The following is a 14,017-nucleotide window of genomic DNA, read 5'->3' as shown; positions in this document are numbered from 1 at the left end:
ATCAACAATTGGAAAATTAATTTACTTGATACAGTTGTGAAATTAGTCAAGTCTACTGAACTAATCTTAATTTTGACATTCAGGAGAAATATCATGGCACGATGAGATGTCAGGCCTAGTCATTTATGCTTTGCAATAAAATGTAACCTGACCTGTCGCCAAAGACCACCTCTTTACCTGAGAAAACAAGTTAGAATTACTTACAGCAGTGCACCAAAATCACAAGAAGATAAACCTATAATTGACATTCAATTTAGTTACGTATAATAGAGGATTGTTTTTAGAGTATTGTTTTAACATGATAACAGGCTATTTAATAAGATACCACACACATTTTGTAATGTGTTTAATTGATTTAATGGAAGCACTTGGGTATCGTGTAAAATATAATTTTAAGAAAAAGTTGTATTCTAGACATAATCGATTACCATGTGCTATCCGGAAATTCAAGCGGCATCTATATGTAGAATATACGTACTACTTTAAAGCGAATTTAAAGCGAAATATGGACATATTAGTATACGTATAATAGCAGTTTATTCTCAAGCTTTCTGCTCATGGAGGGCTTTAATTTATTGCTTTACTGTATTTTGATTTTCCCAATGTGTATTTTATGGATCGACCCTTTTATTAAGTGCTGATTGTTTGGGCAGATTAGTGCACCAAACTGTTACATTTTTCGCATGCAGTCGTCTAGATACGTGGGTCTGCATTGTACACATTTCCAAGTGATAAAAGTGTGAGCCTACTCAAGACCCTGTCCATCTGCTCCAGTATTCTTTGTCTTTCAATTCATGTTTCTTAGGGAATGAAATGCTAATACGTTGGGGACTGTGGCTTTAGCTTTGGACTCTGCAGTAGGCTATATCGTTCAAGTGTGGACAACTGTATTGATTAAAGTGCAATCAAAGGATATCAGTGGCCGATATCAAATAAATTATCGTATATAATAATTTAGAATTGAATGGTGTTTCTGTAGGCTAGTAGAAGCAGGAATAGAAACTGATACACATACACCAAGAAATTCGTGCATAATCGACACATCTGAAACTTTCAGGTTCTATTTTTATAGCGCATTTTATAGAAAATTAAGCAAAATAATCAATTTCGAAGCGAAATTGGTCAAATGCCATAGTAAGCTGTTAGACTAGTAGACATACCAATGACGAGGATAATAATGATTAAAGGCCTATAGCCTAGTATACGCCTATACTGTATGTAGCTAGCCTATCTCAAGGTCATCTTTCTAGGGTGTTTCTATGACACACCTAACAATATCAGGTCCAATCATCTCAAGGGCACACACATCAATTTGATGGTATTCTATTGGCAGGCTAGCATGGTAACTCCAAAAGGAGATAAAGATCTATTTCCAGTTCCATGGTATTTCTACATATATTGCTCCCCAAATTTGGGACACCATACATCTCAGCACAACAGCTCTCTTTATAGCCTATGTTTAGTCTTTTTTTTTTTACACCATGAGGCAAAGCATCCAGACTGATATGATAGGGAATGGGGTCTTTACATATTTTCCATATCACCTTCTTCAATGTCTTTATTGAGCCATTGAATGGCTTAAATTATTAATTATATGAATGTAAAGGTTTATATATGTATGTAGAACCATGTCCTATTGTGATTCTGTCCCCTATTGCTAAAATTAATTGTGAGATATAGTCATGAAATATTTGTTATCAATTATTGGCATGAAAACATCTGTACAAAACAAAGATCCAAGGAATATGAATCTGCTGTCTATAATTAAAGGGTCACTTGAAAATAGATGAATATGCAAAGACATCCACCAAGAACAAGGAAGATTTTATATTCTGTGAAGAAGACTACTTCGCTGGACATGCCTGATCCTTGGCCTGGTGTATTGTGCATGCACTTGAAATGAACTGTGATGGTTCCTTTGATGTGAGCCATTGTATCATGCTAGCCAATTTAGTTTGCAGATGCCATGTGTAATATGACGGCCGTTCACTTCAGCCTCACACAGCTGGGCCATAGCATACTGTGTAAGGAGCATTACAGGAATAGATTGTAAGATTGACTACTGTTCTATTGTAATTAAATGTAGGCTATACCCATTGATTATTGAAGAATGTACCTTATGAGCTTAGTACAATATGCTGAGGATGTGGAAAAATTCTGCTATTTTGTATATGACTGTGTAATGTGATAGATATTATCACTATTTCAATCAGGTTATTCACGTGTAATATGATTTTATGCTACTATCTAGTACACCGTAATGAAAAGCACAGCCACAAAGTGCCCAACAGCGAGTATAAAGATAAGTGGCACTTTACAGTTTAGGTATCGCAATTAAATTGATTTTCTCCCGCCTATTCTTTGCAGCGCACGTCACAATTCATTTAGCAAACCACATAAACACTCAGGAGAGTGATTGCATTTTCATCGAAATCACCCACATCTCTGTCCCAGCTAACTGAAGAAGATTGCCCTCTGCGGATCAGGAAAAATGCAATATTTGAAACGACGTATTGATATTGGGATATTACGAGACTAATCATGTTGTGTGTTCTCTTTTGTGTTAAGGAGAACACTACACAGTCATTATGATGTGAAAAAACAGTTAACGTGGATTTACACCCATCTGGCAGAACATCACCCACAGTTTATCCCTCATGTTAGAGAATGATCATTAACACTAAAGCTTTATTGATTTTGTGTCGGTCTTATACGGGGGAGTGGTCTCCTGACATGCACCCTTGCTGAATAAACTCTGACTTCTATTTTGTTAATTGCATCCGGAGATCTTCTCGTCAGGGCCATTCTCTGTGTTATCCCTACCTACCTTGTGTGACTCCCCGCGTAATACCATTAGAGTTTCTAGAAATAAAGCTGTAGGAAAAATATAATTTCTTACTTCCATTTTGTCCAGATTTTTGAGGTTAACTTCCTCGCGCTAAACTAACCTTTCATGAACCTTGACAGAAGGTGGGAGAGCCGCATGCCACGTATACACAGGAAATGTAGTTCAAAATTCAGATTTTGACAAGAACACCTTTAATTGAAGATGCTGTTTTGTGAAACCCTCTATTCTCACAACCCTGGTTCATGTCTGTATGCAGTATGACATAGGCCTACTATGTTTGCTAGAAAGATCTCGATTTACCCTCCCTTTTTTCCATTTCCCGTTTTTCAATTTCTACCTATTACTCTCTCTCTGTCTCTGTCCCTCATTCTCTCTCTTCTCCATTTAATCCCCTGCTCTTGTGAAGAGCAATGGGACAAGCAGCTGTGTTCCGGGGCTCTTGGAAAGGCAGCCACTCAAGCCACTCACAGGAGGGATCCAGACCACCTGGCTCCTGCCCTGGCCAGCCCAGCAACCAACTCCCAGTCAGAGGAAGAGGGGGGAGGGGGAGGGTAATCGTTGACCTCTTACCCACTAATCTATGAAATCTATGGACAAAATACATTTAGAAGATGCTCTTATCCACAGTGACTGACAGTTAGTGCATTCACCTTAAGATAGCTAGGTGAAACAACCACATATCACCGTCATAGTAAGTACATTTTTCCTCAATAAAGCTGTTATCAGTAAAGTCAGTGCAAAAATAAAAAAGTGCTTATTTGGGATACTATTTTGAGTGATAGGGTTTCAAACATTTTATAGGAATTGTTCAGTTAGTGATTTAAATAGTTCACCTTACATGCAAGTTAGTTACAGCACTGACATCTTTATGATGAACCAGAGGCGAAAGGTATATTCAGTCCAAAATAAATGCCTTAGGCTGTTGTGTTTTTATTTTATTTACTGAAACCTTTATTTAACTAGGTAAGTCAGTTAAGAACAAATTCTTATTTACAATGACAGCCTAACCCGGAAGACGCTGTGTTAATTGTGCACAACCCTATGGGACTCCCAATCACAGCCGGATGTGAGGCAGCCTGGATTTGAACCAGGGACTGCAGTGATGCTTCTTGCACTGAGATGCAGTGCCTCAGACCGCTGCTTCACTCAGGAGCCCCTGAGTGTTGTGTCGTGTTGTGTTTTGTTGTTGTCGTGTTTTATTGTGAGACATGCGTTCTATCCAGGCTACATCCCAAATGGTACCCTATTCCCTATTTAGTGTGTTCGACTTTTGACCAGGGCCAATAGGGCTCTTGTCAAAAGTAGTGCACTATGTAGGGGACAGGGTGTGGCGTCGGTCAGATTCCTCGTGAAGAGCTCTTGAGAGGGAGTGGACGACCAGCAGCCAGGCAGCCAGGCAAGGCCACGCTTAGACGAGTAGACAAGATTTCCAGAGTGCCACTGTGCCATGGGATTAACATCTGTGCCACTGGCTGCAGGGAATGAAACTCTTGCACGTCCCAAATGGCACCTTATTCCCTATATAGTGCACTACTTTTGACCAGGGGCCATAGGGCTCTGGTCAAAAGTAGTGCTTGGTCAAAAGTAGTGCACTAATATAGGGAATAGGGTGCCATTTGGGATGCACCCCATGTGCTGCTCCAGGCTCACAGAGCATGTCTGTCTGTGGGTATGAAAGAGGTGGAGAGTGCACTGAGGAAACAAGGGAGACTAGCCATTGTCCAGGGGAGGATGGATGACGGTTCACAATGCTCCTTCCTGAGGATCTGAGGTTGAAGGAGGCTACTGGAGTCTGCAGGCAGCATTCTTTTACTGGGATACAATGGTCCTTCAGCTCAGGGTTGCCAAATCAACCATTGTATATCACTGTATGACAATTCTATAGGATAAGGCAGCACTATTATCCTTATGAGGAAAGTCATTATCTAGCGTATATGTTATTTATTCTTCCTGTGAAGGATGAGCATAACCCAAAGGACATAGTATGGTTTCAGTGTGGTTATCATTCTGGATCATATATCAGAGGTATAGTAGGTGTTTCACTTCTTCACCGAAGGTTACTTCTTCATCCCCCCACTGTGATGGGGAGGGGGGGGGGGGGGGAAATTAACACAAAAACATGTGCTTTGTCTTTGATAAAGAAGGGAAAACCACACTTGAAATGGTTATGGTTTAAATCAATAAGTAAAGAATGCTGAATATGTGGAAGAGTTACAGTCAGGACTGGAGTTCCTACAGATGTAGGATCTTAAATTGAGCCAGTTTGCTACAGCAGGAAAATAATCCTGAATCGGCAGGAAATGGGAATTATGTGGATTATAATTAATGGAATTTGTTTTATAGGGGTTGATACATTTTTCGTGAGGGCAAATCAAGTCTGAAATTACGAATGTTTAAACCTTGAATACACTACACGTTCTCAGCAACAGAAGACAGATTAAATTAATATCCTACATCTGTAGTTTTGTCAGGACGTTTTCCTCCAAAAATGTGTTACAGAGATGTATCACTGGCCTACACACAATAACCCATAATGTCAAAGTGGAATTATGTTTGAAAAAATGTTTACAAATTAATAAAAAATGAAACGCTAAAATGTCTTGAGTCGATAAGTATTAAACTCTTTTGTTATGTTAAGCTTAAATAAATTCAGAAGGTGGCTTCCCAAGTGGCGCAGCTGTCTAAGGCACTGCATCACAGTGCTAGAGGCGTCACTAGAGCCCTGAGTTTGATCCCAGGCTGTGTCACAGTTGGCTGTGACCGGGAGACATATGAGGCGGTGCACAATTGGCCCAGCGTCGTCCGGGTTAGGGAAGGGTTTGGCCGGCCGGGATTTCCTTGTCCTATTGTGCTCTAGCGACTCCTTGTGGAGGGCTGAGTGCCTGCAAGCTGACATCAGTTGCCAGCTGTATGGTGTTTCCTAGCTTCTGGGATAAGCGAGCAGTGTGTCAAGAAGCAGTACGGCTTGCTCTCCATCTTTGCTTCTCCTGAGTCAGTACGGGAGTTGCAGCGATGGGACAAGACTGTAACTACCAATTGGTAAAATAAAAGTTCAGAAGTAAAAATGCACATGCTAAGTTGCATGGACTATGTGTGCAATAATTGTGTTCAACATGATAGTGTTTAACCTCATCTCTGTACCCCACACATACAATTATCTGTAAGGTCCCTCAGTCGAGCAAAGAATTTCAACCACAAAGACCAGGAAGGTTTCCAATGCTTTGCAAAGAAGGGCACCTATTGGTGGATGGATTTAAAAAAAGCAGACATTGAATATCCCTTTGAGCACGGTGAAGTTATTAATTACACTTTGGATGGTGTATCAATACACCCAGTCACAACAAAGATACATGTGTCCTTCCTAACTAAGTTGAAGGAGAGGATGGAACCCACTAAGGAATTTCACCATGAGGCCAATGGTGACTTTAAAACAGTTCCAGTTTAATGACTGTGATAGGAGAGAACTGAGGATCGATCAACAACATTGTAGTTATTCCACAATACTAACCTAAATGACAGTGAAAAGAAGGAAGCCTGTACAGAATACAAATATTCCAAAACACGCATCCTGTTTGTAATAAGGTACTAAAGTAAAACTGCATAAATATGGCAAAGAAATTATCTTTATGTCCTGAACACAAAGCGTTATGTTTGGGGCAAATCCAACACAACACATCACTGAGTACCACTCTTCATATTTTTTATCATAGAGAGGGCTGCATCATGTTATGGGTATGCTTGTCATCACCAAGGACTAGGAAGTTTTTTAGGATAAAAATAAATGGAATAGAGCTAAGCACAGGCAAAATCCTAGAGGAAAAGAATCTGGTTCAGTCTGCTTTCCAACAGACACTGGGAGACAAATTCACCTTTTAGCAGAACAATAACCTAAGCACAAGGCCAATACACTTGAGTTGCTTACCAAGATGACATTTAATTTTCCTGAGTGACCTAGTTACAGTTTTGACTTAAATCGTCTTGAGAATCTATGGCAAGACTTGACAATGGCTATCTAGCAATGATCAAAAACCAACTTGACAGAGCTTGAAGAATGTTTTTAAGAACCCCTGAAAAATAAACAAATAGTGATACAGATGTTGTCACTGCATGTCACTACCCCCCCCCCCCCCCCCCCCCCACCATTCCACCTCCATTAATGCATGTAGGTTCAAATATCACTAGTAAATGAGAACATTCTTGTGTATTCATCCAAGGTACTTTGCCCAACTGCTCCCCTCTGTGGACAAACCACTCCCCTAACAGCTCTCCCATGTGCCCATGCTGCCTGTTCTAAACTGAATGAGGTGAATGTTGAGCAAAACAAGATTTTTACAGACACTCTCGTTTAACTGTTATTTGTCTGTTAAACTAGTCAATGGATATTCAAACTCTTAACCTCTAAACATGATTAGATTTAAATAGATATGATCAAAATACATTTTGAAAAAAATATCTCATTAATTAAAGACCTACACCTTCCTGTAACAACAACTGAGGGAAAAAAAACATTTGTCTAAAATGCTCAATGCAAATAAATTAGATTACAATTATTAACTGCTCAAATGACAAAGTCGGTGTAATATTGGTTCTGGGAAGAGGTAAGGGATATCCAGTATAGCCAATGGTTATAATACAAATCCCCTGTGAACACTGTAGGCATCTTTATCCTTTTTCATTAAGGCATATACTGCCATCTTGTGGCGAAAAATACTACATAGTTGTTTGATGCTCAGCTGCTGGTTGACTTATTAGAGCCCCACATTGGTGGTGTCATTTGTTCATTTAAAGAAATGTTGCCAATTTATTAATTACTACATTTAGCTAACATTAGATGGTTAATCCAGAGATTCTTACCTTTGCCTCAATTCATCAGTCTCGTCCTGATCATGGCATTTGTAATTCTTTATGAGACTCACATTAGCAGCTTATTAACATTTCATTTTTGGGGGTAAATACAGGTGAATATATTGATAAAAGTCACCTTGTCCTAATGAGATTTACACAGTTATCAAAACTTCATGCCAGGGTAAGCCTACACGAAACACAGCCCTTATTTGAAGTGTTTCTAAAATCACCTATGGGAATAATTTATGGTGGAAAAACAATTGGAACCATTTCCCTGTTTGACCCCTGGGTTTTATGGGTATTATGACTCATACTGTGGTACTCTTTAAGGAATGCAAGTAACATTATAGCTTATAAACCTATTGTGTATTATTTATCACTTCAAAGTTGTGCTTGAAGTGCATGATGAGTGTACAGTTATCCATTGACTACAACATGTGTTTTAGAAAACTGGAGTGAGTACAGATATGTAATGTGCAAAGTATCTGAAAAACTGGTTACAAATATTTAGAGAGAGAGAGAAAGTATGAGAGAGAGGGAGAGATGGAAAGAGTGGGGTTGCACAGAGGAACCTAAGGATAAGGACCCCCTCCCTGAAAAGATGCTGCATGAATTTGTAATGATTTTCCCCCTTGGGTGGTAACAATGGGATGTTTGAAAGCAGACACAAGTTGGGTTTTATTAGGGGTCCCTCCCCATCCCCTCCACAAGGCCAGCTGCCCATACGGAATACAACGTGTCCAACAAGGGTCACAAAAGAGCCAAGTGACAGCCTTTACAAAACCTCAGATACTTATTCCTTATCCTTACTGAGAGATGAGCTGACCAAACCTCCACAGCAGAAATAGGAACAAAAACCTCCACAGCTCTCCATCCACCACTGCCACAACATCCCCTCTCTTTTCCATGCTGTGCAGCAAAACATTCACAGCTGCACTCTATTCTATAATTGGGGGTTTCTTTGTGAATTGATAAGCAATGCAGTTCGGTGAGAAACTGAGTGAAAAATAATGTAGTTTCAATTGTGTTTCTATTGACTATAATGAATTTTTTGCAACAGGAAACATTATTTATAGGAATAGAGAATGTCAAATGGGTCTTTTATATAATTACAACAGAGGATGCTTCTTATTTTCTAACTACAGAATGTACTAATATCCATACATATACAATCCTATTAGCCATGCACAGGGTTGGGTAGGTTACCTTCTAAATGTAATCTGTTACAGTTACTAGTTACCTGTCCAAAATTGTAATCAGTAACATAACTTTTGGTTTACTGAAACTCAGTAACGTAATCTGATTACATTCAGTTACTATTAGATTACTTTCCCCTTAAGAGGCATTAGAAGAAGACAAACGTGTATGTTACCAATTGAACGACTTCTATTGCAGGATAAAAATGTAAAAGTTTACATTGCTGGCCGTACATGGATGTTACATTTTACTTTATGGATTGGTTATATAGGCTTCTTCTAACCCATAGCTTTCTACTACATACATACATTTCTACTACATAAGATTAAATGATATCTTTACATTAATATATATAATTTATAAGTCCAAAAACTGTAGCAACTACATATTTTAAGTATATCAAAAGAGTGCGGGTTTGAGCATGTGTCCATTAGGCCTATGGATGTATTTCTTTCCAGCATGAATTAGACTGAGTAATAGAAGCCAGACTTTTTTTCCACAGGCTATGCAGTTGCTGCAAGAGCGCATTTTCACTGGCTGTCCACTGGTTTCAAAAACAATGATTGATAGGCAGGTTAAATTTCTTGAATTCAACCATTATTGGGTTCAAATATGCATTTAGATGTGAACAGCCATCCACAACAACCACAATCCGTAAAGCGCAAATAGCTAAATGAGAGAGCAGCAGTGTGATTTACATCAATGCGCTATGTAGATATCAACAATAAGTGATATCTCTATCGCCGTAGACTACACCACTGCGGTCATCCTTACCTCCAAGCTTTTATTCAAGTTGGATAGTCTCACCATTGGAAGACATAGCTTGGACTGTAGCCTACAAAAATCAATTTCTGCTCTTTTCCCGCGATCCATCAAACACATTTGGTGTGTCGTCATAGGGGTCTCTGACCTCTGGTCACACTCGCTCAGGTGGAACAAACTTAAACTTGTATATTTTTTCAATGCTGATTTAAATGTCATTGAGAAAACAGAGAAGTGTCAAAGATTTTTTTCGCAAACATCCTTTCTGAATTTAAAAGTAATCCTGGAAGTAATCATCAAGTATTCTAGTTTTTCAGAAGTATCTGTAATCTGATTACAATATATGTTCTTGTAATGTAACACATTTGTAATCCCTTACATGTAACGGATTACACCCTGGCCATACACACTTTTTCAATCTGGAAACGCAAGAAAAATATAGCAAAATAGTCCTATTTGTTGTAGGCACGTGCATAGGGCGTTTTTACTTCTGAGAAGACTGTTTACAATAGAGATTCACTTCAGGGTTGTTTCTATTTTTCCTCTGTGATTCAATAGTAAATCTGCCCGGAATTAGATACAGGAAAACATAAAACATGTTTTGCACGATCTGCTACTTTAAAAAAGGAACTCGTATTCATCTAGTTTTGTGCGTAACTGCATCTATACGCATATAACAATTTTAACAAATAATAAACAAGTTACCCTAAATGAAGTGTCTATTCGATTCCCTTATTGGATCTGTATAAAAGTAATTGAATGTAGTTTAATAAATGAATAATAACCACATCAAACTGACAAAGGTTTATTCACGGCCATAAATATATAAGTTAAATAAACAGTACACCAAAAAACATAAATTAATTCATAATATGAGCACTTTACAACAGACAACATTTATTTATAACATTCATTTAGCAAACATTATAAAATTAACGGAATCTCACGAGGCGTAACATCGTCCAGACCTCATGGGCCACCCCATAATCAACTTTGATATGAGTAAAATAGAGAGAATAATTTCAATCCAAATCAGGAAAAGTTGTATTTATATTTTTCGAATCAAAGTTATTTGAAGTAGGCCTATCCATCTTCTACCAAGTCCATTGGTACATTTGCGCCAAGTGATGCAGACTGGGCAGTTGTGACATGGCGTCGGGGCTGTAGTGAGAGCGCATATGCATGTGATGGAGAGAATAGGCGCTATACGCCGAGAGAGGTATTCCAGCCCTGAACGAGGCCTCAAATTCCTGAGTTTTGCTAGTGTCACACGGTTTTCCATCCCGAATCAAAACCGGAATTGCCACCCGTCTTGGGGACACGAGATGAACCATTTCCATACCCTTCTCAGCGCGTGCTCTCTTCATTTTATACCGGTGATTCTGGAACCAGATCTTCACCTGGGTCTGTGTCAGTCGTAGTGCGTTGGCAAGGTGCTCCCTCTCAGGCGCAGAGAGATATCTCTGTTGTCGAAATCGTCGCTCTAGTTCATATGTTTGCGCTTTGGAAAACAGCACCCTCCTTTTCCTCTTCGTTCCAGAGTCGCTGCTGTCAACTGCGGTGTCTCTGTCGATATCTTGGGATTCGTCAGCGGAGAGCTCTGGAGATTTGGGTTCGTTTCGAGAATCAACTGACAAACCTGTTTAAAAAGAAAAATCGTCGGTTTGATTATTATAAAAGATGGACAATAAATACAGTGAAAATATAGTTAATATTCCATCATAGCCCATAGTTAATCTGAGCAAAGAATGGAAAATATTGAAGAGATTACCTATATAATCTAAAACAATGGCCTATTGGTGACAAGGGCTAAACTATGACGATTACGCGTGGATAATTACGCAAGGAGACTTGCATTAAGCACGTATAATATTACACATTCTGATTACGCATGAATAAACTACTTTAAGAGTAGACTAATAAGTCAAACCCATAAGATATATGCCTAACTAAAATATGAAATAGTGAAAACGTTAATGCAAAGGTTTTTTGTTTTCATTAATGGCTTATTTGATAACTAATTGAAAGGATGATATGACTAGGAAGTGGACAAATCTATTATATACCTAGATGATTATGAAACTTTTTTTAAGAGCTACTCACGTGAATATTGGATGCTGTTGGAGGAGGCAAGCCATTTTGAGTAGGAATTACCACCACCATCACACAAAAGGCTCTTATAGGGCACATTTCCAGCATTTTCTAAAGATGGATTTTGCGTCATAATCTCACTAGTTTCCTCCTCGTTCTCATCCTCGTTCTCCTCCGTTCCAGAACCTCCATTGGTGTCAGGAAGATCCAGAAGGTCCTTTACAGAGAAGCCCATCTTTGTGTTGTTGAACGACATGGTGTGAGAAAGTCTGTGGTGCGCGCTGTAAACAGGAGTTCGTTTTTATCCCTGCTGCTATGCTGAACCAGTAAAACTGAACAAGAGGACACTATTTCAAAATGAGGTTAAGATGATATTCAGGCCGTGTCGTTTGGGTTAATTCAAGCCAAACGAAGAATGAATCCTGGCATGCAGTATGCTAGTTGTTCATCGCTGGCTCGTCGAGAGTGCTCCAATGTGTTGGTCATGGAGGAGCGCAGGAGTTTATGGAGAGGAGAGGCTCATGGATGCTGCACGACTAGAAGCACTTGCATAAAGGAAGCCATCGCCAGTCGGATTGGTCTATATAAGGTTAGTTAAAACACTGAGCCTGCAATGGAAAATGAATCGGAATAAACCAGGGAAAGACGGAACGCGTGTAGGAGGTCCTTGGAGTCAAGTGGATGAAGAATATTTGTGGGTGTGAAATGCTAGGGTTTGGGAACATCCAAATCTCTGTCATTGGTGCTTCGGAAATGTGATGACTGGTATTATGGGACAGATAATTACCGAGATGGGGAGGGGCGTTTGTGCATGTCATTTACACAAACCACCATACTGCATTGCTTCAAACCATTATAATGTATCGCTTCAAAGCAAATACATATCTATTTAGGAGCAAAAACACCCTTTAAAGATGCATGTTATTAGTCTACGTATCGAAGTTTGAATTGTGGGTGTTTAATACGGATAACTCATGAAGACCTTTTAGGTCAATATTTTGGTTCAGGCTTAAGTCAAGTATCCTAGGGCCTATCATGAATGAAACATAGCCTGGCTCAGAACGTTGTTTGACATCTCTACAAGGCGATTATTGTAAATGGGCTAACTACATTTGGATAAATACGTTCTAAGAGGAGAATAATAAATTCCGTTTATTGAGTCTTACATACGGAACTTGCAGTAGGATGAAAATGTTTCATGTTTGTCATTTTCTCCTTTATTACTATCATCATTATTACCATATTATTACCATATTATGTCTTTATTCTGATCACTATAATTATTTGTCTCTGTCATAAATAGCTAACTACAGCATGCATCCATCCAAGCATTGGCTAGACTATCAATAGCTACACAATGTAATACAAGTAGGCTATTTCCCTTTGGAATGTTAGTCAACATTTCTTCATAATAATAACACTTATTTCATTGCAACAATTTATTTTAAATTCACGGGAAATCGAATGAGAAGCCGTTGAGTCAATATAACACGCAGAATATCGTGTTCATATTATTAAGTTTTAGATCTTTTTATTCTGATGTCTCTCCCCTTGTCTATGCTCCACTGCCCTCATCTAGTAGGCTATGTGATGTGGGTGACAATGATTCTCGTTCTCAGCGAATCCTCCGGGAGTCCTGGGTGGTCAGGCTAAGCAAACACACGTACAAACCGATTGCTAAGCTGCGGACAATGGGGAAAATGTAGACAAATGTCCGGCTCCTTTTGGAAGTTTTTGTGTAGGCTAAGATTTTGCATTTATTTCGGTTGCAAGATAATAGATGATTGACGCCCCCTTACAATGTGCCGTAACTGTTTGGAATAAATCCGAGGTTGCCCCTAGTTGTCATGGTATTCAACTGCTTTCAATGGACTATCTCTTCATTCATCTTTGACCGCCCAGCCTCGCTACCTCACACACACACACACACACACACACACACACACACACACACACACACACACACACACACACACACACACACACACACACACACACACACACACACACACACACACACACACACACACACACACACACACACACAAACACACGTTATTATTATTATTGTTGTGTTATAACTATGGCACCGCTTGTGTATTTGTTTGACCAGTAACAGGTTTCTTAAACTAATTTAGACTGACTGAGAGGCTATCGCTTACAAGACTACTTCACTGATATTTACATGTTTACTCTCTCACTCACAGTGTACACACCATGGGAAAACAATCTGTATGGTACACACTAGTGCCTTTAGGTCCTAAAGAGGGTAAA

General features: G+C 39.1%; 1 protein-coding gene across 1 annotated transcript; it reads right to left on the bottom strand.

Moving 5' to 3' along the window:
• Window positions 1-10,532: 10,532 nt before the first annotated feature.
• Window positions 10,533-12,110, bottom strand: LOC110529464 (homeobox protein Nkx-2.2a-like). The gene is made up of 2 exons (XM_021611645.3): window positions 11,756-12,110; window positions 10,533-11,291 (listed from the first exon to the last, which is right to left on the bottom strand). The coding sequence occupies exons 1-2, from the start codon at window positions 11,997-11,999 to the stop codon at window positions 10,747-10,749; spliced, it is 789 nt and encodes a 262-aa protein (XP_021467320.1). The 5' UTR covers window positions 12,000-12,110; the 3' UTR covers window positions 10,533-10,746.
• Between the last annotated feature and the right edge of the window lie 1,907 nt (window positions 12,111-14,017).

This window comes from Oncorhynchus mykiss, chromosome 8 (genome assembly GCF_057628025.1).
Source record: "Oncorhynchus mykiss isolate SJ-2025 chromosome 8, ASM5762802v1, whole genome shotgun sequence".
In the NCBI taxonomy this organism is placed as follows: domain Eukaryota; kingdom Metazoa; phylum Chordata; class Actinopteri; order Salmoniformes; family Salmonidae; genus Oncorhynchus; species Oncorhynchus mykiss.
This window is presented reverse-complemented; position numbering and strand designations above follow the sequence as displayed.

Excerpts from the sequence above, each read along its gene's own strand:
- LOC110529464 (XM_021611645.3), bottom strand. The coding sequence starts at position 11,999 with ATGTCGTTCAACAACACAAAGATGGGCTTCTCTGTAAAGGACCTTCTG. Across the intron at positions 11,292-11,755 it reads CAACAGCATCCAATATTCAC|GTTTGTCAGTTGATTCTCGA; the intron begins GTGAGTAGCTCT and ends CTTTTTAAACAG.